This window comes from Panthera onca, chromosome E1 (assembly GCF_046562875.1).
Source record: "Panthera onca isolate mPanOnc1 chromosome E1, mPanOnc1 haplotype 2, whole genome shotgun sequence".
NCBI classification, from domain to species: Eukaryota; Metazoa; Chordata; class Mammalia; order Carnivora; family Felidae; genus Panthera; species Panthera onca.
Window position 1 is genome coordinate 15,761,471 of NC_138352.1, and position 25,217 is coordinate 15,786,687.

General features: G+C 54.3%; 2 protein-coding genes across 3 annotated transcripts; one reads left to right on the top strand and one right to left on the bottom strand.

Moving 5' to 3' along the window:
• The first annotated feature begins 108 nt into the window (after positions 1 to 108).
• On the top strand, positions 109 to 19,535 carry HEXD (hexosaminidase D). Of its 2 annotated transcripts, XM_060645055.3 has the most exons (13): positions 109 to 640; positions 1,762 to 1,899; positions 7,245 to 7,354; positions 9,291 to 9,378; positions 13,616 to 13,780; positions 14,296 to 14,479; positions 15,550 to 15,621; positions 15,936 to 16,131; positions 16,600 to 16,682; positions 17,695 to 17,773; positions 17,851 to 17,952; positions 18,149 to 18,238; positions 18,920 to 19,535. In XM_060645055.3, the coding sequence occupies exons 2-13, from the start codon at positions 1,801 to 1,803 to the stop codon at positions 19,110 to 19,112; spliced, it is 1,461 nt and encodes a 486-aa protein (XP_060501038.2). In that variant the 5' UTR covers positions 109 to 640; positions 1,762 to 1,800; the 3' UTR covers positions 19,113 to 19,535. The 2 variants fall into 2 exon arrangements, with proteins under 2 accessions (XP_060501038.2, XP_060501039.2); XM_060645056.3 differs by lacking the exon at positions 18,149 to 18,238.
• On the bottom strand, positions 19,454 to 25,000 carry CYBC1 (cytochrome b-245 chaperone 1). Its single transcript, XM_060645059.3, has 7 exons — positions 24,887 to 25,000; positions 23,945 to 24,068; positions 23,030 to 23,071; positions 22,396 to 22,469; positions 21,628 to 21,724; positions 20,976 to 21,120; positions 19,454 to 20,644 (listed from the first exon to the last, which is right to left on the bottom strand). The coding sequence occupies exons 2-7, from the start codon at positions 24,027 to 24,029 to the stop codon at positions 20,524 to 20,526; spliced, it is 564 nt and encodes a 187-aa protein (XP_060501042.1). The 5' UTR covers positions 24,030 to 24,068; positions 24,887 to 25,000; the 3' UTR covers positions 19,454 to 20,523.
• Between the last annotated feature and the right edge of the window lie 217 nt (positions 25,001 to 25,217).

The following is a 25,217-nucleotide window of genomic DNA, read 5'->3' on the forward strand; positions in this document are numbered from 1 at the left end:
CCTGCAGTCAGAAGAAGTGCGTTCTCGTCCGCGTGCGCGCCCTCCTGCCGGGGTCTCCGGGCCCTTCTCAGAGGTCTCCAAGCCCTCCTCCCGGGGTCTCCGTTTCCTTCCCTGGGGCCCGCGCCACGCCTGGGGTGCTGGGCCCGGCTGGTGCTCCGCGCACGCGTACCTCGCGAGGGCCCAGCTGGTGTGCAGCTTTCTGTTTTCGCACAGGACCTCGTCCAGTGGGTGAGAAGGCACCGCTCACCCAGCCCCGCCAGCAGCCTGGTCCCGAAGGAGCGCAGCTACCAGAGAGGTTCATGCGCGAGGACGGAGTCAGGAGAAGGCGAGCACCCGGAGGGAAAATGTTCACACACTTGCTGGTCTGAAAGGCCTGCCCACACTCCCGAAACTGGGCAGCGGAGTGCAGCTCGGGTGCCATTCGGGGTGCCATCAGCGTCGGGTGCACACCCAGCGGAGAGGCTGATCAGTGACCTCCTGCCCCGGTCTTCGGGATAGTCTCATTTCTGCAGACTTCGTGCAGGAGGGAGCCGGAGCAAAGAGAGTCGCACACTCTTCAGAGATGAAACACTGACTTCTGTTTCTTTTCCTTCAGATTTTGCGGAGATTTCGCGTTGTTAAGCCACCGTGTGTGTTTCAGGTGAGACGTCGGTGCTCGCTTACCTCGGCTTGCGGGGGCGGGAGCAGGGCTTGTCTCTGAATCGGAGGGGATGTGCACACCACCAGTGCACACCCCTCAGCCTGGAAGTGTTTCTTTTAAGTCTGTTCCCTGGAGAATGGAATTGGTCTGTACGATTTTAAATAACTCAACTTTAAAAGCGGATTTCAGAATGCTTGTTCACAAAACTCATCTACCCGGCAGCTGGTAACTTAGGTAATTGCTTCGAAGATTTTGTCATTGCGATTGTTTTGAATATAATTTCTTAAAAAAAAAAAAAAAAAAAAAAAAAAACCCAAACCGGTTTCTGTTGCATCTATTTTATCCTGCCTGCTTTATAATAGATTTCTTGAGGTTAGGGGTTTGTGAATCCTTTCACAGAATGGGTAGTTTGAATTAGTGGACTGTAAAAATGACCACCATGTAAAGGTTTTCTTTCAGTTTTTGCATTTCATCCTTTGTGCTTTTATATTCAGTGGGGGGAAGATTTCAGTCTTTCCCAACTACTTCATTACCCTCTAGATCTTTCCTGTACTTTAATGTAAACTAGTCAGCTCTAATATACTTGTGGCTCACTTATTTTTCCAATTATCCATGGCCTATTTTAAATCCTAGACGGTTTTCTCTGACCTAGACTTAATTTTTACAGTTTCTTCCTCCGTAACCAAGTTCACTTGGGCTCTAGAATGTAAATGATTTTTAATGCTCTTCAAAGTAAAATAAAATTGAAGATAAATTTTCCACAGAAACATTATACTTTAGGGCCTGAAAAATGTTTACGCCTACCTGCCTGTTTTCCCCGCATGGTACATACAGCTCAAGACAGTCTTTCAAACAAAATTATTTTGCGGCCACTTGTGTTATTACAGCCATCTTGTAAGGAAACGAGTGCTGTTCTGTGTTAGGGGCACATCACGATTAAGTGGCAGAGGTCCCTTTATCTGAATATGAGGTAGATTTCTTGATTCGTTTTCACGTTGGTAAAGTGAGTTTCCTCCTAGTGGATAAAGCACACCTGGGCGTGTCAGGACAGAAACACAAAGTGTGAGGCCAAGGGGCAAAAAGGAGCCTCCGCCGCTTCTAACTTTGAATTTCTCCACTAGGAAGAAGTGCCCAGACCAGAGATTTTGTCCTATGACTTCATGACAAATAGTGAAATGTCAGGTTCTTCACCATTTAAGATGCGATTAGTTCATCTGGACCTTAAAGGAGCTCCACCAAAGGTCTCCTACCTCTCTGAGGTAAGAGCCCCTTTCCCTCTAGTCAGTCTCCCTTGCCTTGGCTTTGGTCTCCAAAGTGGTAAACAGTATTCTGTAGAAATGTGTATTTAGAGCACAACCACGGGGTTCCAGGCTGGGGCATGATGTTGGCAGCAGCACAGGTTTTGAGTTTCCCCCAAATCCCTTTGTGAAACTGAGCAACTAGGATAGCAAAAGGGGGCAGGGGGAACAACAAAAGAAACCCACAGCTTCTTTGCTGTGGGCTGAATTGTGTCCCCAGAAAAGATATGTTCAAACCCTCACCACTTGTACCTGTGAGTGTGACCTCATTTGAAAATAGGGTCTTTGCAGTTATAAGCGACATAAGATGAGGCCTTGCGGGAGTAGAGTAGTACTAATCCCATGAGTGATGTGCTTACAAGAAGAGGGAAACGTAGACGTGGGGCACCCTGTGAAGACAGAAGCAGAGATTGGAGGGATGCATCTATAAGCCAGGGAACACCAGGACTGCCAGGGACACTGGGAGCTGGAAGAGGCAAGGAAGGGTTCCTCCCAGGAGCACCACCCTGCCCACACTTTGATTTTTGATTTCTGGCTCGTAGAACTCAGAGAGATTAAATCCTCATTGCATTAAGCCACCTAGTTTGTGGTGATTTGATACAGCAGCCCTAGAAAACTAATACCCTCTTCAACAAAAGTAGGTGGGAGGGTGTCCCCATGAGCCCCAAGCGGTATAGCCAGACCTCAAAACAGTGTAACACCCATGTGAGATTAGTAACCAGGCAGGCAGTGGTGGAGGACAGAGGAAGGAATTCTGACAGGGCCAAGACCAGAGAAGCCAGAAAATTGCCCTGCAAGTACAGGTCCTCCGTGAGAGAAGAACTGAGGAGAGGTTTCACTGGCTGCAATTTGAGAGTGAGTGCAGAAAGACTCAGAAGAAGATGTTGCAGAGGCCCAAGGCTCTCAGAAATACCTTCCAGAAACTTCTAGAAAGACAGCCCCGCATTAAAGACAGCAGCGTTGGGAAGAGAATCCACAGTGAGCTGGGTGAGAACATTGAAAGTGGAGCAGAGGAAAGGTTCCAGTGCCAAGAGAAGGGATGCAGAGGCCAAGTGCTGTGGAAGTGGCTGCATGATGTCTGCAACTCCTGATTCTTCTTGTAACCACAGAGGGGGAGCCCTGGACCGGCCCATCTCCATTCCAAACACAAGAACCTGTTCTTAGGGGCACCTGGAGGGCTCAGGTGGTTAAGCATCTTGGTTTTGGCTCAGGTTGTGATCTCGCAGTTCGTGAGTCCGAGCCCTGCATCAGGCTCTGTGCTGGTGGCATGGAGCCTGCTTGGGATTCTCTCTCTGCCCCTTCCCTGCTCACGTTCTCTCTCAAAATAAACTTAAAAAAAAAAAACAAAACCTTAAAAAAAGAAAAAAAAGAACCTATTCTTAAAAATACAAGAAAACACATCTCATTTAAACCTGAGCAGTAGTGGAAAAAAAAATTTTTTTTTTAAAAAAGAGGGGGCGCCTGGGTGGCTCAGTCGGTTGAATGTCCGACTTTGGCTCAGGTTATGATCTCGCAGTTCGTGAATTCGAGCCCCGTGTCAGGCTCTGTGCTGATAGCTAAGAGCCTGGAGCCTGCTTCGGATTCGGTGTCCCCCTTTCTCTGCCCCTTCCCCGCTCGTGCTCTGTCTCTCTGTCTCTCAAAGATGAATAAATGTTAAAAAAAAAAATTAAAAAAAAAAAACCTGAGCAGTAGTGGGGCGCCTGAGCAGCTCAGTCAGCTCAGCATCCAACTATTGATTTCACCTCAGGTCATGATCCCAAGGTTGTGGGATCGAGCCCTGCGTCAGGCTCTGCACTGAATGTGTAGCCTGCTTCAGGTTCTCTCTCTCTCTCTCTCTCTCTCTCTCTCTCTCTCTCTGTGTCTCTCTGTGTCTCTCTCTCTCCCTCTGCCCCTATCCCTTGCTTGTGCTCTCTCTCTAAAGTTTAAAAAAAAAAAGGGAAACAAAAATAATATAAAAACAGAGGGGGGAACAAAACACGAGAGACTCATAAATATGGAGAACAAACTGAGGGTTACTGGAGGGGTTGTGGGAGGGGGGATGGGCTAAATGGGTAAGAGGCATTAAGGAATCTACTCCTGAAATCATTGTTGCACTATATGCTAACTAATTTGGATGTAAATTTTAAAAAATAAAATTTAAAAAAAAATACATAGTATAAATGTAAAAAAAATTTTTTTTAACTTTTTAAATAAAAAACATGAGTAGCAGAAAAGGATTGTGGTTAAATATCATACACAGGCATTGTAAGAAAAAAGAGAATCATGATCTCAGGAACACCATAATGACAAAGGTGCACCAGGAAGATGCGACTGCAAAGCAGATGAAGCCGTATGTAATATTTCAAAATAAGATAAAAGACATTAAGAAAATGATAGGAGCTATGAGCAAACAGTGTAAATCAGAAGGAGAGAAGCCCAGCAAGTAATAGCCAGACAGAAGGGTACAGAGCAACCGCTTACCAGGCTCAGGAATGAGTTATGACAAAAAAGGAAACAAAGTCAGAGACTAAACTAGAAGGACAGAAGTGAGCACACACCGTGGAAAGCATACTCTTGGGAAGTAAATAACGAAGAAGAAAATGTCACACATGAAGAGATAAAAAGCGTTGTAACAAATTGATAAATACAGAAGATAAGCAAAGAAGGTCCAGCTCCCCTGCTGCTGGAGCCACTGCCTCAGTGACCTGCTGCTGGGGGGTCGACCACCCCAAAATCAGAGGCTTCAGACAGCAATTCCTTCCGTCTGTTTCTTTGGTCTGGTGGGTGGCTCTGCCGGTCTGCCCCGGTTCCCTCCTGTGTTCGCAGTCCCCTGACAACTAGGAATGCCAGACGGTCCCAGATGGCCTTACATGTCCAGCAGTTGGTGCTGGCTGTCCGCTGGGCCCCTCAGTTCTGCTCCACGTGGGTGCCTGGCCTCACGGAGGGTAGGCCAGCCTCCGGTCTGCACGGCAGTCACAGGGCAGCATTTAGGCTCCAGAGTCGCAAGCCATCCTGGGCCTTGTGTGATTCTTGGTAAAGCAAGTCCATGTCAGCCCAGATTCCAGGCTGGGGGTAGACCCCACCTCTTGATGAGGAAGACGCTGTATCTCAGCCATGCTCAACAGTCCTCAGAGCAGGGAACCAAAGCAGTGCTCTAGGACAAATGCTCAGAAACTACAATTCAAAAACGCTTTTGTGAAATTAAAGAATACTTGGGTCTGCATGTGGAAAGGGCATACTGTATACCTAGGATGACGGGCACTAAGGCATCCTTTGGTAAAGGTATCGGATTAAAGAAAATGAAAATGAACAACTCCTTTGGGCACACAGGAAGAAGGCCCAAGTTCTGTATGAGGGAAGGAAAATTAGGCTGGCATCAGATATTTGACAGCAAAATTTTATGACAGAAGACAAGGAAGAACATATTTAAGGTACTCAAGAAAATGAAACATGAATCAAGGATTTTGTATCCAACCAAAATGGTCTCCATGGTACAAAAGCTACAGACCAGCTATTGTAAACATCCAAGAGAATTTACTGAAGAACCACCAGCGGCAGCAGTGGCAGGGCTGGAGTAACCAAATAATTACTGAGAGAAAATTCTGCCCTAAGGAAGCGTTCCAGCCAACAGACATGAGGAATGACGTCATTGGAAAGTCACCACCTCACAGTTCCTGTTCAGGGTGCCCTAGGTAATGTCAGTGGTAGTTGAAACCATTGGGCAGAAGTTCAAGGCATGGGTCTGGCTGATGCCCTGAACCCACTGATCAGCCTGACATCACTCCAGTGGAGCAGCCAGACTTGTGATTTCTAGAAGCATCTATGAAGTACTCTTGCCAAAAGAATGAAACCTGGATCTAATCTCACCTTCATGTCTAACCGCCAGCACACACGAGAACAGGAAACACACAAAAGGACATCTTAAGAATACCATCCATCAAATCCAAAATTTGGGAAACCATGCGAAACAAGGGACTCGATTGCCTCAACAAATAAATTTCAAATTAAAATTTCAAATTAAAATTAAAAAGGTACCGTTAAAAATCAGAGAACCTTAAAAAATCTGTTAAAACAGTGCAGTGTGTGGGTGTCGTCTGGACTGGGCTTAAGGTGCACGTGAAAAGATTCTAGACGTGGGAAAATTTGAACGTGGATGATATTAAAGAGTGGTTTGATTAGGTGGGATAGTTGCTATAGTTGTGCTTTTGTGAAAAGTCTTTGTCAGCGATATGTGTTGAATTACTTATAGGTGAACAATTGTGTTGTCCGGGATTTGCTTAGAAATATTCCGGTCAGAAAAGTGGAAATTAGGTAAAACGATTTTGAGTCTTGACAGCAGGACACAGGGACCTAGTCTGTCACGTGTGTGCATGCTTGTGCGGTTTCACAGTGAAGACCTTCTCCCCAGCTGGGGCCAGTGCCGGACGGAGTGTGTGCTGGGGACAGCCAGGCCGCCCGGCCCCACAGCCTCCCCACCACCCACAACACAGAGGATCACCACCAACCCCAACGGTCGAAGTGCCAAACGGCTGTGGTGGTCAGATGGCCACGACAGGCTAAGAAGGAAACCGGAGGGAAAAATGCCGAGGAAAATGGAAGATACCGAGACCATTATGTTGCGTTATCCACACGCCTGACCTGCATGAGCTCTTTCCTTTCCACAATCTGTCTACCTCTCTTTGTAATTTGCAGTCTACTACTGATTATGAACTTTCTACAGCTAAGTTTTAGCCCCAGGCTCCTTTGCTCCTTCCATCCAGCTTGCGTCAGAATGTCCCCACACTTGTGGAGAGAGAAAGCTTGACAGATACATCAACAGGAGTGTTAAAATCTTGTGGAACCCGCAACGACCATCATCCAGGGAGGGGCTGCTATTTCAGATACCTGCAGGAGGCCCCTCCAGCAGCGCCCAAGGTGTGTTCTTTTCCACCCTGGCCTTGACATCAGACCAGAAAGAAATCTCAGTTCTGTGTATGGTAGACATGAACTAGTCCTGAAAATCCTTGAGAATAGGAAGTCATACCCTTTGAAATAAAGGTAGAGGAGGAGGTGGGAACATTTCCTGCCACGCCCTCAGCCCCTCGCTGTCCGCAGGCTGAGCTGCGCCTCTGCTCCACAGGTGCAGACCCACCCTGTGTCAAGTGAAGACTTGATGGTAGAGAGTTCGATTCGGTGTAACACAAAGTATGCGTTCTGGTTAAACGTTTCCAGGAAAAATGTGAATCTCAACTACAACCATGCCCTCGAGCAAGAAGGCAGACCGCATGGGGTACAGCTGTCACCTTCCTTCAGATAGTCGCATCCTCACAGCATCCCTGTTCCCCCAGGTCTTTCCTCTGTTCCATGCCCTGGGCGCCAATGGGCTGCTCCTTGAGTATGAAGACATGTTTCCCTACGAGGGCCACCTGAGGCTGCTGAGGGCCAAGCACGCGTACAGGTACCCCAGCCACGGAGAAAGCGGCTGCTTGGGGCCGCCCGGAGGTGTGGGCAGGGCAGGCGAGGGTTTGGCAGTGGTGGGGCAGCCCACGTCTGGCTTTGAAACGCCTGTCTTAGTTACGAAAGTAAAACACACTCACTGAAGAGAATTTGGAAACATTTAGGGGGAGGGTGGAGGATTGGGGGAGGCGGGGGGGTGGGGAAGGGGATGCTGCTCTTTAAGGCCATGGTTGGGACCCTCATCAGGAAAACAAAGATCAAAGGAAAGGGGGTCAGAATCCGTAAAAGTAGATACAGTGGTTGTGGGTGTACCTTGCCGGGCTTTAGAGTTATGGTGTCCATTTTATGATTTTTTTAATGTTTATTTTTGAGAGGGAGGGAGACAGAGGATCTGAAAGCAGGCTCTGTGCTGCCAGAAGACAGCCCAATGTGGAGCTCGAACTCACAAACCATGAGATTATGACCTGAGCTAAAGTTGGATGTTCAACCGACTGAGCCACCCAGGTGCCCCTAGAGTTACGGTGTCCATGTAAATCAATAACAAATAACCCAAAAGGAAAATGAGCAAAGGATCTTAACGGGCAGATCCCCCAAAAGAAATTAAAATGTCCGATAAGCATACGATAGTAATAAAGTAAATTAAAACAACAAGTCAAACACCATTTTGGCTATCCAATTGGTGAAACTTTTTAAAAAGTTCTAATGCTCTGTGTTCACAAGGTCAGAAAAAGCAAACCTCCCACTGGTAGGCTCTGAAGCACCCCACCGTTCTGGAGCGAGGTTTGGCTCTATGTCAGAACTCCCCAAAATGTCCATGCCCCATGCGCATGCTCAGAGTGTTAACATTGCAGTGAGGTGTCTTTTCACACTATTCTGTTTTTCTTCATACATTGAACACCTTTTGTTTATTTAGTGTGTTTTTTCAAGTGGAAAAAGTGCTGGGGTACCTGTGAAGCTTGAAAAAGGTCTATTTAAAATCAATACATTCAGAGAACTGATTAACTTAAGAAATGGTTCAAACACATACAGAAACTGGAAATCATTTTGTTTTTGAGATAAATTCATGAACGACAGCTGGTAACGCAGTGGGCAACTAGCCCTCCTGCGTGCTGTCCTCACCACCTGGAGCATTCCTGCCCTCAGGCGTGCTTAGACGAAAGCTAACCCCCACGGGGCTGAGTCCCGCCACCGCAACCTTGAAGCTCTTTTCTCTTTCCTCTATTAAAGGGGTCACCAGCTTTTCTGTAAAGGGCCAGACAGTCAGGACTTTAGGCTGTGCAGCCCACCTGGCCTCTGTTACAACCATTTGTGGAGCACAGGCAGTCATGGGTGATAATGTAAATGAGTGAGCACGGCTGTGTTCCAATAAAGCTGTTTGTGGGTACTGAAATTGAGTTTCATATAATTTTTACATGTCATAAGATATTATTCCGCTTTTGATTTTTCGCAACCACTTTAAACTACAGAAACCATTTTTAGGTCATGGGGCGTGTGAAAACAGGCAGGCAGATTTGTCCTTCAGCCCATCTACCATTCCTGCTCTAGGATATGATTTCTAATTTCTTGTAAAATGACTTGCTTCTTATAGTTTGGGTAAGAATGGCAAGTAAAAAGCAAACTGTTATTTGAGAACATAACAGCATCATTTTCCAAAATTCTAGAGAGCCCTCTCTGAAACCTTAGGCATATCTTTTGTACTTTTTGGAATAGTGACCAATGGTGACCATACTAGTTTCCCAAGGAGGTCCCCCTGGAGCCTGACAAGGGAGAGGGAACGTGAACAGGAGCATGAGTGTGTGTGTGTGAACGTGGGCTGGGGTGTGAACAGGAGGTGGTGCGAACTGGAGCTCTCGTGTGAACGGGAGGTGTGAATGGGAGCTCTTGTGTGAATGGAGGTGGTGTGAACCTCTCTGGGTGATCGATGTTTGTCTCTCTAGCCCCCCTGAAATCAAAGAGATCCTGCATCTGGCTGCACTGAATGAGCTAGAGGTCATTCCATTGGTACAGACATTTGGACACATGGAGGTAAGTGGGAGGAACAAAGGTTCCTGATACCCAGGTGTGGGGCTCAGGGGTACACAGGCAGGGAGCAGCTCTTTCTTGCAAGCCCCTGCCCTGCAAACGACCGGAGAGCACAGGACTCTAGATCAGAGCGACTTTGTCCAAGGAATGGTGGGAAAGAGCCAGTGGGGGATGCATGATTCCCATGGAGCCCTGAGGGCCGAGTTGTTTTACTTTTTAACTTGTATTCATCATTCAATACCGAAAATATTTCCCCAAGCTCTTGTGTGATCTTCGGAAACATTTTTCACGTCTGCATCAAAAATGAAGAGCAAATTAAACACTTAGTGGCTGCAGGTTCCGTTTTTCCCTCTAACAGATACACCTGCTAGACCCACGGGCAGCCCTTCCCTTCTCGAGCTGAGCACCCGGGACCGCCCCTGCGCCCCCCCCACCGCCCAGGCCTCTGGCCTCTAACCTTCCTGTCGCAGCTCCGTGATGCGCCCTCTGTGCTCCTCACTTCCCACCACCAGGGGCCACGGAGCATCTCCACAGCCCCCCCGCCCCCACCCCGTCCTCCGAGTCACTAAATGCAGCCACGGGTTCTCGTCCCTTTAACTTGAGTCTCGGGCTTTGCGTGGCCCCAGCTACTCCCTTCCAAACCCCACGCTGTTCCGGCCCCCCACTTCCGGCTGTGACGCCACTTCTGCCGGCAGCGTGCTCTCCTGTAGCTGCCGCTGGATGTGGCGGTCCCCACGGCTTCTCTCGAAACCCTCCCTCCTCACCTCACGCTCTCCCGTGCTCCGTGCTCCGTGACCCCCAGACCCAGTCTCCGCTGCCCTGTTCGGCACCCCTCCCACCCCTGCAGTTCGGGCCATCGTGTGCTTTTGCTCCTCAGGCTCTTGAGTTGGCGCCTGCCATCCCCGTCTCCACCCTTGTGTGAACTACCGCCTGACCTGCTGGAAGGCCCCCCTAGCGGTGCCCTCTGCCCCTTTCTCCATCGTTCCAGAGCACAGCCTGGCCTCCCAATCCTGCTCCTTGAGGGGGCCCTTACGGGGCTCTCAGGGTGCATTTGTTTCCGGGGGCCACTGCAGTAAAGTGTTTCAACCAGGCGACTTGAGACTACAGAAGCGTGCTCTCTCTGTGCTGGAGGCCGCAAATCCAAAGTTAAGATGTCCTCAGGTTGGTCCTTTCTGGAGGAGGTCCTTTACCTGTGTTTACGTACCATCAGGACACCCCCTTTGTTTTTTGGGTTTAAAAAAAAATTTTTTTTAATGTTTATTTATTTTTGAGACGGAGAGACAGAGCGCAAGCAGGGCAGGGGAAGAGAGAGAGGGAGAACAGAATCCGAAGTAGGCTCCAGGCTCCGAGCTGTCAGCACAGAGCTCGATGAGGGGCTCGAACTCACAGACCGCGAGATCATGACCTGAGCCGTAGTTGGCCGCCCAACTGAATGAGCCACCCAGGCGCCCCAGGATACCCACTTTGTGACATAGCCGTATGAGTATTTGCACATTTTGTCTTCTGAACTGTTCAGTTTTTAACGTTCTCTGGACATTCTGGATACAAGTCTGTTAGATGTGTGATTTGCAAGTATTTGCCCCCGATCTGTACTTTGTCATCAGCGTCTTAGTGTATCTCAAAGAACAAAAGTCTCTAATTTTGATGAGTCCAGTTTCTCAGCTTTGCTCCGATGGGTCGTACTTTTGGTGTCATTTCTCTGCCAGTCACCAGATCATGAAGATTTTTCCTGTTTCCTTCTAAAGTTCTACATTTGCACACTTCCCACTTGCTGTTAGGGTCCATGTTGACTTAATTCTTGTCAACTCTTGCCTTGTAAGGCCTGAGGTGTAGGGTGAGGTTTATTGTGTTTTGCACATAGCCTATGACCCCTCGAGATGGCTGGTCATGCCAGCACCACTGATTGGAAGATTATCCTTTCTTTGGAATTTGAAATTTGGAATTGCCTTTGTATCTTTGTCAAAAATCAGTTGACATTATTTGTGGCCCTTTTCTGAACCATATATATATTTTTAATGTACATTGATTTATTTTGAGAGAGAAAGAGCATGGGGAGGGGGGCAGAGAGAGAATCCCAAGCAGGCTCCACACGGCTGTCCTCAGAGCCCAGCGCGGGGCTTGATCCCACCAACCGTGAGATCGCGACCTGAGCTGAAACCAAGAGTCGGACGCTCAACTAACTGAGCCACCTAGGCGCCTCATGCTTCTCCATATATGTTTTAGACTAAGTTTATCTGTATGTCTTTAAGAAACCTTGCTGGGATTTTGATTGAAATTGTATTAAATCTGTAAGTCACCTTGGGGAGAAATTACCTCTACTCTGCTGACTTCTCCGATCCGTGAACAGGCTCTGTCAGCCTTTCCTTATGTTATTATTTCCCAAAGTTTTTTCTTTTCCTGATGCTTTCAGGACTCCCTGTGTACGTTTGCCTTGCTGTAGTGGTTTGGTTAGTAGGACTTCTAGGTCTGGGTTTCTGTGCATTTATCCTGCTTGGGGCTCGTCGAGCTTCTTGGAACTGTAGATTATTTTCATCACTTTTGTGAAGTTTTGGGCCACGTCCTCAAGTGTTTCTGCGTCCATTCTCTCCTCTTGGCCAGGGCTCCCTTCGCATGTGCGTTAGGGCACCTAATGTCACCGCACAGGTCTCCGAGTCTCTTTGTTCTCCCCACCTTTTCTCTGTGTTGTTGAGCCTGAGGAGACCCTATTGGTCTGTCATCCCAATCACCGTTTCTTCTGATGTTTCAAGTCTTCTGTGGAGCCCATGAAATGGATTTTCATTTTTCATTATTATAGTTTAATTCTGGGAACATTTTCATAATGGTTTCTTTGAAGTAATCGATAAATCTGACATTTGGGCCCACATCAGTGTTAGTTTCTATCCATTGGCTTTTTTCCTGAGTCTGGGTTCCACTTTCCTGTTTATTTGCACATCTCATGATTTTTTGGTTGAAAATTGGACATTTCGGATAATATGTTATAGAGAATCTGACTTTTTCCCCTGCAAGTGGTTGGACTTGCCTGGATTTAATCTGCAGGCCTGTCTCCCCAGCTGTGTGTGGCTACTGATGCCTCTGTTTGTGTGTGTGTGTGTATGTGTGTGTGTGTGTGTGTGTGTGTGTGCACGCGCGCGCACGCGCGTTAACGCTTATTTATTTTTGAGAGACAGAGACAGAACATGAACGGGGGAGGAGCAGAGAGAGGGAGACACAAAATTTGAAGTAGGCTCCAGGCTCTGAGCTGTCAGCACAGAGCTCAACATGGGGCTTGAACTCACAAACCATGAGATAATGACTTGAGCTGAAGCTGGACGCTTAACCGACTAAGCCACCCAGGTGCCCCTATACATTATTTAAAATTCTTCTTTTAACAGTTTATTTATTTTTGAGAGACTGAGAGACAGAGTACAAGTGGGGGAGGGGCAGAGAGAGAGGGAGACACAGAATCTGAAGCAGGTTCCAGGCTGAGCTGTCAGCACAGAGCCTGACACAGGGCTAGAACCCATGAACTGTGAGATCATGACCTGAGCTGAAGTCAGATACTTAATCAACTGAGCCACCCAGGCACCCCATAGTGTTTTATTCTAATTTATATTTTTGGCCTGGCTTCCTAGGGGCCACCCCTCTGTCTTTATGGCTGGTGGTCAGCCAGGGCCCAGGAAGCCGTGTGCTTGAGCCGTCAGGACCCACCCTGTGCTGCAGGCACTGGGGGCTCTGGGAGTTCACCCAGTCCCCTGCCTCAGCCGTGTGTGCACGGCTCTCCTTTCCACGGTCACCCATCACATTTCTGGCTGGTGGTAGCCGCCACCCCCCCCCCACACACACACCATGAGGACCGCAGAGTTCGGGGACTTTGCCGCTTTCACAGACGGTGGCCCCAGGGGGTCTGCGCTCAGCCAGCGCCGGGTGGTGGTGGGGGGGCCGCAGACTCTCTGTTCTTACCACAGTGCTAGCAGGCTTCAGGTGTGGTGTTCACCTTTGGTTCACGTCCAGAGCCCTGAAATGGCTGTTTTGACCAGTGTTCCGTTCTGCACGTGTTCAGGGGAGGACGTGCTGACGTCTGTACCGTACTGAACAGCCCGTGCAGCCTGGTTCTCGTGTTCTTCTCCCAGCCCGGGCAGACTGGGAGGAAACAGGGGCTCAGCCCGGCCCGCCAGCGCCCTCTTGGGGACCTGGAGCAGGCCCTGCCTGTGACTCCGCAGGGTGGCTGCAGCGTCTGTCACCTCCTGTCATCTCTCCGCAGTTTGTGCTGAAGCACGAGGCTCTCGCTCACCTCCGAGAAGTGGCGCTCTTCCCTAACACCCTGAACCCCCATGAGGCGGAGTCCCTGGCTCTGGTGGGAGCCATGATCAGCCAGGTCATGGAGCTGCACCCGGGCGCCCGGTGGCTCCACGTCGGCTGCGACGAGGTGGGTCCTTCGACGGTTCTTCTGCCTGAGCCTCACCCACCGGGCGTCCCTCCTGCCGCAGCCCCTGCTCCTGGTCCCACTTTGTGGGGTATTCTCTTACGTACAAAAGTAGTCAATGTACCAAAGGACGAAGGATAAAGCCAGGTCATCCCTCCCAGCTGACCCGTGACCTCATGCGGGCAGAGCCACGGAGCTGGACGAGGGATGGCCTGTGGCCTGAGACAGCCGTGCTGTCCTCGCCCCCGGCAGGGGCAGAGCCAGCCCCCATGTGCTTTATGTACCCGTTGGCTGGCAGACACTCAGGTTAGCTCTGCCTTCGGGCTGCTGTGAATGTTCAGAGGAAATCTTGAGTGGAAGTTAGGTCTCAGTGTAGAAGGAGGGCCCCCCCTCACCAGCTCCTCCCCACAGGCAGCTGCCACTGAGATCCGTCAGACATGGCATGAGCGCGGTCTCTCTCCCAAGTGTGTCTGCAGTGAGGCCGGGCGATCCGGAGGCGGGCCTGTGTTTCCTTCCAGGTCTATTATCTTGGAGAGGGTGAGGCCTCGAGACGGTGGCTGCGACAGGAGCATAACACCAAAGCAAGACTGTGTCTGTCCCACATGAAGGCAGTGGCCTGCCACGTGCTGGCTCGGCACCCCGCCACGACGCCACTGGTGTGGGACGACATGCTGCGGGCCATCCCCGAGGACCAGCTCTCAGGTTGGCAGGCCCATCCCCCAGGCTTCTGGTGCCAGGAGTAGGGAGTAAGGAGGCCAGCGGCTCCCAGGACCCTGGTCTGGGGAGGGGGGAGCACTCTAGGACCCCTGCCCCAAAGTGCTCTCTCCAGGCAACCCCCTTAGAGCCACTTTCTAGATTTTCTCACACAAAAGGGCCATTCCTCCAGAAGGCATTTTAGAGTCTTGTAGGCTTACAAAGTGATGAGTCTGAATGGAGAGTAGCCGTGGGGCCCTAATGGGGGATGGGGGCGAAAGGGTCCCACTGGGCCTTGAGTGTCTGGTGCCTCTAACCGCCTCAGCCTCACACAACCCTGTGGCCAGCCCTGCAGGGGTCGTGGCTGAGGCTCTGGGATGAGACAGAGACATACCCCATGGTCCAGTCACAGCCTCGGCCTGGAGCCTAGCCACTGCCCCCACTTCTGCAGGACTGGGGTGTGTCCGTGGCAGCAGCCCTCCCCAGGTGTGGCCACTTGGGTTCTCACTAGGACTAAGTAGAATTAAATCCAAGGAGTAACGTGTTCCTACTGCACTAGTCCTAGCGCCCCCACCGTCACACACAGACAGAGCCTTTCCCCCTCGTAGGAAGCTTTGGGACCCGAGACTGGGGGTTCGCTTTTTACAGAACTCCCAGAGTCTGGTCATTTCCAAAGTTGGCTGGCTTCATGGTTGCGACATTTACTGTCAAGAACTCAACTGTTTCGAGTCTGTTCTCAAAATCCACACCCCGCTGGGGCGCCTGGGTGGCTCAGTCAGTTAAGCTTCTGACTTCGGCTCAGGTCATGATCTCACAGTTCGTGAGCTCGAGCCCCGCGTCGGGCTCTGTGCTGGCAGCTCAGAGCCCGGAGCCTGCTTCGGATTCTGTGTCTCCCTCTCTCTCAGCCCCTCCCATGCTCGTGCTCTGTCCCTCTCTGTTTCTCAATAATAAACGTTAAAAAAAAAAAACAACTCATGCCCCCTAAACAAGACAGCCTGTGCTCCGTTGTAATGCAAGGCCTGTGGGCTGCCAGGATGTGTCCAGACGGGCCTCAGCTCACAGCCTCTCTCTGCCCCCAGCATCAGGGGTGCCACAGCTGGTGGAGCCCGTGCTCTGGGACTACGGGGCCGACCTGGACATCCACGGCAAAGGTCAGTGACCTGGCCACGGCCTCTGAGACCCTGGAGCCCTGGCGGCCCAGGGGCTTGAGGTTCATCAGAATCCTGCTAACCGCCTCAGCTTGCACTCAGACCCCTCCCACGTGAGCCCCGGGAGCCCCCTGGCACATGTCCCGCCGCGGGTCACACCGGGATAGCCTGTCCTCTGTGGTATTTTCCACGAGTCTCTTCTCTCACTGAGATTTAAGCCTGCCCGGTTGTGGGCTCCTCCTGGCTTCTGTGTCTGGGCTCTGCGGCCACGGCCCCTCGGGCCCCGGGCCGGTCACACCGTACACTCTCTCACTCAGCTCTCCTCATGGAAAAGTACCGCAGGTGTGGTTTTCTCCGGCTGTGGGCCGCCAGTGCCTTCAAGGGGGCCACAGGGGCGAGCCAGGCCCTGACCCCTATCGAGCACCACCTCAGAAACAATGTGCAGTGGCTGCAGGTGGCGGCCAGCGGGCCCGCAGACATGCTGCAGGGCATCGTCCTGACCGGCTGGCAGAGGTAAGGCCACCCAGGCCCCGGGGAAGCTCCCGGGCCGACCTGCTCGGAGGGTCGAAGCAGCGCTGCTGCCCCGGACGACCACCCCTCCGTGGCCCATCCATTCTGGGCCTCGGTCAGAAGGGAGGCGCCTGGGCGCCTCACACCCCACGGCCAGCCAGCCCCCAGACTCTGCAGAGGGCCGCTTCGGCAGCCCCGCCTCCAGGGGGCCACACGTGACTTGTCTCACATATGGCGGGCATGGGGACAGATTTTGGCTCCTTGGGGATTTCACACCATTTGAAAAGCGGAGCGGCACATGAACCCCTCCTCCGGACCAAGGCCTGGTCCATTGCTGCGCCCGGGAGGGCAGAGGCGGAGGCAGCTGCGGGCCCCCAGGCAGGGCCTTCTGGGTGGGATGTTTCCAGAGGCAGCAGCCAGCTCTGTCTCGTGTGCAAGCGGGAGCTGAGCGCCCCTCTCCCCTGCACTTAGGTACGATCACTTCTCCGTGCTGTGCGAGTTGCTGCCCGTGGGAATCCCGTCCCTGGCCGTCTGTCTGCAGTCGCTCCTACACGGTACGGTCTCCTGCTCCTCCCGGGTGGCGGGAGTGCCTGATGCCGCCGACTGTGTCTCCTTGGGGCTGGACTCTGGTCTTTCACACCAGCAGAGGGGGGCTCAGCCACCACCCCCCCTGCTGCCCCCAGAGAGCCCGTGAAGGAAATTCACCATGGGCGAGGTGCAGAAAAGGGCCCTTGCTATGTAAATCCACTGAATGCCCGGGCTGGCCCCAGCACTTGCCACTTTGGCAGAGACGGGGACTCGCAGATGGCACAGAACCATGTGCACCTGAACCACAGGACTGCTTGGCGCACGTGGTGCTGGTGCAGAAAGGTGTGGGAGGCCCTGGGGGGAGCAGGCCCGGCTCCCAGACTGCGTGCAGGCTGCATGCAGCAGGAAAAGCACAGACACCCGCCCTCCGCTCTCTTCGATGGCTTCTGAAGCGGTGGTTGTGAACCGCTAGGAGGAAGGCACAGGGACACCCCAGCGGACACCCCGTTCGTGCTGGGCGCTGGCTTCAGCTTCCCTGCTCCGTGGAGGGCACTGCTGCTGTGGAGCCCTCCACCCTCCGCGGACACAGGCCTCCTGCCCTCCCAGCTGGCGCCCTCCTGCACCAGTGGCATGTGTCCACCCACACTGACGTGGAGCCCGGCCCACAGTGGTGCTTGCTGGCCTCTCTGGTTCTTTCCAGTTGCTCGGGACGGCTCCACGTGTGAGAAACCACACTTGCCAGGTGCTGCGTGCACCCGGGACACCGTGGGGGCGCCGGAGGCACAGCCGGCGGTCTCCCGAGGGGTGTCGCTGCTCCTGATTCTCTGTTTTCTTGTTCTTAGCATAATGAGCCCGTTTTCGTGTGTTTAATAAGAAGCCACGGGCCCATCTGTCCCCGAGGTCTCCTTGGGGCTGGCACCTGCATGCTGGCCTCCTTGGCCACTTTGCCCACCACCAGGCCAGCACCGTGGCACAGGGCCCCTGCCTCGCTCCCCTCCAGAGGCCCCTCCAACCACCTCCATCTGTGGTTGGTTGCAGGAGGCTTTACCGAAGACGTTAAAGCAAGAGTGGAGAACTTTCTTGGGATCTCAAGCCTAGAAATAACTGATCTTATGAGGTAACCTGCCCACCCCCAGCCCTGCCTCTGCCCTCACACTCTGTGGACCCGTCTCAGCACGGTGGCTCTCCGTGCAGCGAGGGGGCCGGCTCCTTCCCCGGCAGCGACATCCTAGCCCTCATCACGCACGTCGGCCTCCACCTGCGCAGCTCTGTGGACACGCTCCTGGAGAGGGACAGGTGAGCAGGCAGGGGCTGAGCCCCACCCCGCACTCCCCCCGGGACAGGGTGAGGGTGGCCACAGACAGACTTCCGGGGGCAAGCGACTGTTTAAAATGCCTCCCAGACTCCTAAGTTTCTTAGAAGTAGGATCTTAAAACCACCGTGAGGCAGACACGTCAGCTGCAGCGGGTCTGCCTGTGCGGACTGCCTGCAGGTACGTGACCGGCTGGTTCAGCCCCTATCACCGCGGGCGGAAGCTCATCCACCCGGTCATGGTCCAGCACATCCAGCCCCAGGCGCTCAGGTAGCCGCCCCCTCCCCGCGGTGCCCACCCCCAGGGCTGCGCGTCCTCTGCCGCCCGATGACAGCTTTCTGTGGCTACTGGCTTTGAACTAAGACAAGCTCTGTAGGTATTGCGGCCACGAATTCCTAGGGAAGTCAGCTTTGCTGACTGCTGTGCCTTCAGTGTTAGAGGCTAGGCCATTCCCACCTGAGAAGGTGAGGGCCCAGGGCTCATCATGGAGCCAGACCTGCTGGAGACCTGTCCTGGCCTTGCTGCTGGCGCATGCCCCACATCTCCTCCCCCCCCCCCGCCCCCCAGCACCGTGGGGACAGAGTCCCAGGCAGCCAGCCAGCCCCCCTGCCCCCGGGCTGTCCTGGCTCACAGCTCTGAGCCAAGGCCAACTCAGTGTCCACGGAGGGTTAGATGCCATCAGATGCTGTCAGGTTCACACATAAAGAAAAACCCTGCCAGCTAGATGTAAAGAGCATTCCAGTTTTAGATGTGAAAACACAACAGTCACTCATTTATCCCCAACAACACTGTGAGGTGGGCACTAATAGCCATGTTTCATGGATGGGCAAACTGAGGCACAGAACCATACCGACCTGTAGGGTTGTTCGGAATGTGAGCGTGGCGCACAGGCTGTGAGCGGTCACCCAGGGGCGCCCGGCAGGCGGGCTCACCACGGGCTCTGGTCCTCAGCCTCCTGGCCAGGTGGAGCACCTTGGTGCAGGAGCTGGAGGCCGCCCTGCATCGTGTCTTCTACCCGGACGCCGTGGAGGAGTGGCTGGAGGAGAACGCGCGGCCCAGCTTGCAGCGGCTGCAGGCTTTGGTGCAGGACCTCAGGGAGGCGGCCGGCGCCGGCCCCGGCCCACACTCGGGTCAGGACCCCTGAGGGGAGGGGCCGAGCCTGAGCCATCCCCTGGGGGCCCCCCCTAGGTCTGCCAGGCGCCTGGGACCGCCGGCCACGGGCAGCACCCACGGCGCGGACCGCCGTCGTTGGAAAGGCCAATGGAAGGCATGATGTGCCGGGCCTACTTGCTAGTCTGTGTGGGAGCTTCGGCTCTTTTGAAATAAAGGGAGTGGAAGCTAGAACTGCCATGGGTCTGGCTGGCTGCAGTCAGGCCTGCACAGGGGTCCAAGAGCCTCCTCACCCTGGGGGCCCAGCAAAGGCGGGGGCGGGGAACCGCCTCCCGAGTACAGAGCATCTATCGTCTGGGATGAACACACCACAAACCCGTTACGACGTTTCATACTTTATTTTAGAAAAAGGCTTTCAGACTTAACGACTTAAAAACCTAACTTTGGCTTGTATAAATGACTATGTCCTCAAATCAGGGCTAGTTGGCGGCCACCATGGAGAAGAGGGAGTGTCTCGTTCTCTCGCTTCCTAGAAACTACTGTCCTCACTCACCCAGGGCCTGGGGATACTGCAGTGCTCTGTGTCCTGACCATTCCTAGACACAGCCTCCTGAGGGCCTGCTCAGAGGTGCCCTTGCCGCCCTGCGGCCCTGGGCCCCACTGAGGGGCAGCTGTGGGCCCAGCCCACCTCTTGCCTGGGTTCAAGAAGCCAGGACCTGATTCTTAAGGGAGATGCCCTGGCTTAGGCCCACCGTGAAGCCAAGAGAGCCGCCTCGTGACCAGCAGGCTTCGCCTAGGCTGAGGCCTTCTCTGCCCTGTGACGGCCCAGCCGTGATCCTGGGTGGAGACTGCGGTCTGTGGGCTGGGGAGGTCTCAGGCGTGGCCACAGTGCACACAGCCAGACAGGACCCTCGCCATCTGCCCTGGGCCCTGCAGACCCTGGGCAAGGAAGGACCTCTCTAACCAATGAGGACATCCAGCCGGGGAAGGGAGGTTGTGTGTAGGGAGCACTGGGATTCCTGGGGACAACACGCCAGCATGGGCATCCTCAGAGCCTGATCCAGCTGCTGGCCCTGTGCTCACCTGCTGCACCAGGGGGTTGAACAGCTCGGGGGGAGCCAGTGCTGGCAAACCTTCCTCCCCACCCTGGGGAGCCTGGGCATCCTTCCCATTCCAGAGACCCGGTCTCCACGCTGCCCAGGCTGGAGCCGTCCGATGCCAGGAAGAGGCAGATCTGAGGCTCGTGCCCTCCCCGGACACCTCAAAGCCCGCAGAGAAAGTCCAGCCTGTGGCGTCCTCAGAGGACAGAAGCAAGCAGCAGGAATGGCTGAGGGTCCCACCCCGGGGCTGCCAGGGACACAGCCAGGCGCTGGAGGAAGACTTGCTGGTGGCCCAGGAGGCCCACGAGGGTGCCACCAGAACCAAGGCCAGGGGCTCTGCGGGCGTCAGCTCTGGCTCCCTGGACCATCAGCCTCACTGTCACTGCTCTGAGACAGCTCCACGGGGCTCTCAAGGCGGTGCAGTTCCAGGAAGGTTGCAATAAGCTTGGCAATGGCTTCCACGTCACTGGGCCGGGCAACAAGAGGAGGGGCAAGTTACCCCCGAGGAGGTGCTGGCCAGGAAGACCACACCTACCTCCTGCCGGACCGCCCACTTCTAGGACCTGGTGCCTTCTGGCCCCGACCCTCACTTGACCCCAGACCTCTGTCCTCAAGGAGACCCTTCTGTCCCTGTGGGGACTTCCAACATTCCCCTAGTGGCAGGGACAGTCCATGTTTCCCCAAGTCCCCTCCCTGTGCCCTGCCATGCTGGGCAGTCCACTGTGAGGGCCACCTGATGGGGGTGAGGGGCACAGGCAGCCAGCCCTGGCCAAACGAGTCCCCTGCCCACAGCTTACCTGCGGTGACCCATGATGGCACTCTGGGTGAGAGGGTGGGAAAAGCCCGTCACAAGCCGCAGCACCACCACGTAGCCCTTCCCGAAATAGCGGACCTTCTCCTCCTCCACGTTCACGTCCCGGATGTCATTCAGTAGGACCACCACTGCGGGGGAGCTGGTCAGTGTCTGCATTCTGCCCACCTCCCGCCTGCCCCTCCTGCCTGTGTGCTGGGCACCGCCACTTCGAGGCTACCGTACAGAGACCCTCATCACTGGTCAGTGACCACAGCGCAAGGTTGGGCCACTAGCATTGTCTGGGCATCTAGCACTCCTGCCGGCCCCTTGAAAACTCTACCCGTGCCCTCAAGCGCATCAGGGAGGAGCTGAGCTCTATTTTGCCCATCTTTCTGCTTCATCTTCCCCCAACTGCTGAAAAATGCCTTCCTGGTCCCTGATGGCTGGCCACTGAGCTAGGGGTTACCCGGCAATGTCTGGGCGCACCCTGTGTCCACCAGGCAGGGCAAAACCCCAAGTCACTGAATGGCCAGCCTGGACCCACCCCACTTCCAGCCTTAGGCCTGGTCTCTCTTTTCCACTCACCACCCTCCATCCAGCCTGGGGCAGCCGGCCTCCCGCCACACCCTGGGTCCTGTGCACTCTCTGCGCCTCACCTTGGTCGTGACCAGCTCGGAAAAGAGTCAGCAGCTTCTTATACAAGCTGAACGTCTTCAGCACAACCTTCCCGGTGCCCTTGTTGAAGACAGCTTCCTGGAAAACCGGCCAGAAGGTGATCACCTGGCTGCTGGCCTCTCTGCAAGCCAGCCACACACAAAATTTCCAGAGAGGAGGCCCGGACTCGCCAGAGCAGACGCTCAGGAAGACACCCAGCTGAAACCCAACCCTGACGGCCAAGTGCTCTGCCAGAGCCAAACACCTGCAGCCAGATGCTCTCGTGCTCCTGTCTGTTGGGAGCACGGGACCAGGGTGTGTAGAGAGAAAGAGGGGCATCAAAGCAGGTGCTCTCTGCAAGCAAAAGAGAAGCAAGCACAGCAGCTGAGGTTGTCAAACAAAAGCATGGAGGTCAAAGCTCGGAGGTCAGAGAGCAACGCTGGGTCATGTGGTTCCTCATGAAGGGGACAAAGGCACAGGGGAGGTTGTTGGCCACCAAGGGAGACAGACATTAGCCACCGAGGGAGCCCATCATTCTATTCCGTGCTATGGCAACACTCAAGAATAAAGAATTTCAGTGCAAGCAGTCACGAAGAGCTTCTAGGAGAAAAACAGCTTCAGGAGATTTCCCTGCCCAGGAGCCGAATGCCACTAACCAGAAACTACTAAGCTAAAAGTTCAGGCCTCAGAGCCTCTCCGTCTGCTGTGATGCCCACGTGGGGAAGCCTGGAGCAGAAACACCTGAGCGCCCTTGCCTGTGCTGACCTTACCTCCCAGTCCTCCAGGTTCTGCACGGCCACGAACAGGCAGCCCGTAACGTAGAAGAGTTTCCAGCCCAGACTATCTGAGGAGCAAACACAGGACGCAGCCAGGTGAAGGGCAAAGGCCATGAGGGGCCCCGCCCCAGTGGACACTGGGCAGGAGTGGTGGCTGGGGCTGGCTGGGGCTGGCTGGCTGGCTGCCCGTGCCTGCAAGGAACCCTGGCCCAGGACGGCCAGCCAGCTCTGGGTGCCCTCAGCTCCCCCTCCAGTGTCTACCGGAGACAGAGGAGTTGGGCTGGCATAGCCTGTGATGATGGAAGGGCAGGAACTTACAGGGGGGCTGCAAGTATGGCTCAGCCTGCACCGGAACATCAGGCTGGCACAAGAGAGCACCTTTTTGCAGAATATTTCATGATACAAGAAAATGCTCCAGATATAAAGGGAAGGCACAGGCTTCATGGCACAGGCATACTAGGAAAACCACACCAGTGCACAGAGCTGGGGCTGCACAGGCAGGGGCGCCAATTCCTAAGGCTATGCCTCAGTGGGTCACGAATGAAGGGTTTTGTTTCTTTGCTCTGTTTCCCAAACGGCAGAGGAAGTTACTTTGCGGGGCAGGGGGTGAGCAGATGAAGCACCTCACCTCCACTGTAGTAGGCGGCAGCCAGGCCAATAGACAAGATTCCTGCAAAGAGAAAAGAAAGCAGGTGCCTCAGTATTGGGCCACCACCAGCCCAGAGCCCCCTCCTCCCAGGAGCCCCAGGCCCAGACAAGCAGGCCTTTCGGGGGTCAGGGATGGCTGCAGGTGGGGAGCAGGGGGACAGGAGACCACAGGCTCACAAGTGGGGGAAACACACTGTATGTTAAGTAACTAGAATTTAAATTTAAAAAAAAAATTGTTTTTAAGTGGGGGAAACATCCAGGAAGTACACTCGGAAACATGGCAAATGCCATTCACGGTGTTCCCTGGACACGCTTCTCTACTCAAGTTTCCAGGGCTGAGTGGGAACCAGACAGAGGAACCTGCCAACAGCATGTGGTGTGGAACGAACACAAGACGTATATAAAGTTCACCACATGGCACGTGAGGCAGAACAGGCAAGAGGCCACATGCAGGGTGACGGGAAAGATGAACCAGAGACCACTGCTGATGGCACAGCCATTGCACCCCTCACTCCTCGGATCCCACCAACGCAGCACAGTCGGATGCAGGACCCTCGGAAAGATGGCGCCAGGGACAGAGAGAAAACAGGAATTAACTGTGGCCCATCACGTGAGCCTGCAACATACACCTGCAAGCAGGTGTATGAAAGCAAGTAAAAGGGGAACAGCAAGACCTCAAAAGAACACACACAGTAGGAGAAGCTGAGTGGTGAAAAAAGGGCTGTGGGAATTCTCTGCAAAGGCATGCACAGAGCGTAAAGGCTGGGAAGATACAAAGCAACAAAATAGTTGCTATACTTGGGGGTAACGGAACAAAGGAAGAACAAGTTAGTTTCATTTTCATCTTTTTTTAAAGTTAGATTTTTAACTTGAGGGAAAACATGGAAATTCTTACCAACAAGCAGAGACCAGGACCTGATGCCTGGAGCCCTCTTCAGATGGAGGCAGGAGCTGGTGCGTGACTCCACCTGCATGTACATCCCTGGACCGCGAGGGCACCACTCTCAACAGGAGACGGGCTGCGGACGGGCAGACAGAGACAACTGGAGTCCTCCCGCCACTGTCTGCACACAAGCGCCCAGCTCCTCCCCAGGAAGGAAGCCTGGGCACCGGTGGAACCAGTCAGCTTGTGCCCACGGCCATCTCTGCAGCCCCCAGAGACCCTTTCTTTTTCAAGGCCCTTCTCTGCCCAGTTACACCGACTGGACTGGGGCTACCTGCTCTGCTCAGACTCGCAAAGCGTCAACAGGCACCTGACCGCCACCTGCCCCCGTCCAACTTGGAAACCGTTAGCCCTCTGCAGCGTGCATTCAAGCTTCTGACACCGCAGCAGAACCCACCAGCTCGCCCTCATTTCCCTGTGCCGGCCTCCACCAAGAAAGGGAACTGAAAGGCTCGCGGTAGCTTGAGTACGCCCTGGCGTTGGCCGAGAAAGCCACTCTACGATCCCCTCCGGCCGCTGGGACAACAGGCTATGCAACGGAGGGTCAGGACGAGCACAAGCATCTGCTGAGTAAATGCTGCGCCGAGCGGCCTAACTGCCCCGAAGACCGCAGCGCCCGCAAAGCACTGCTCGAGGGACCCAGCTAGGGAGTGGCTTTGCAGAAACTCCAGGAAAGTCAAATCAAGTATCTGACAGTAAAGGGTGCATTCACTCGACACACCCAGGTCCTAGATCTTGGCCCACCACTGGGCTGCTCCCGACCCCCACAGCCAGGCCCTGCGCGCTCGGCCCGCTTCCCGCAGCTCCAGGACGCCCTGGAACCCAGGCGTGGCCAGCCCGCGCCACCTGCAGCCCGCCCGCAGCCCTCGACGGTGGCCCGACCCCCGACCCTACCGAGCGCACGACCCGGCGGGCGCGAGCGCAGGGCCGGGACCTCGCGGCGGACAACCAGCCGCCGACTTCCGGGGTCGGGGGTGGGGCGACTGACTTCCGGACTGCCAGGGGCGGGGCGGCACCGACTTCCGGACTGCCGGGAGCTGGAGTACCCACTTCCGGGCTTGGGGGCGGGCTGTGGGTGGTTTCCGGGGCGGAGGGCGGAGCGTCTGACTTCTGAACTGCCGGAGTCGGGGCGGCTGATTTCCGGACTCTAGTGAGCGGGCGTCGCTGACTTCCGACATTTGGGGGTCGGATTGGGGGTAATTTCTGGACTGCCAGGGGCCGGGCG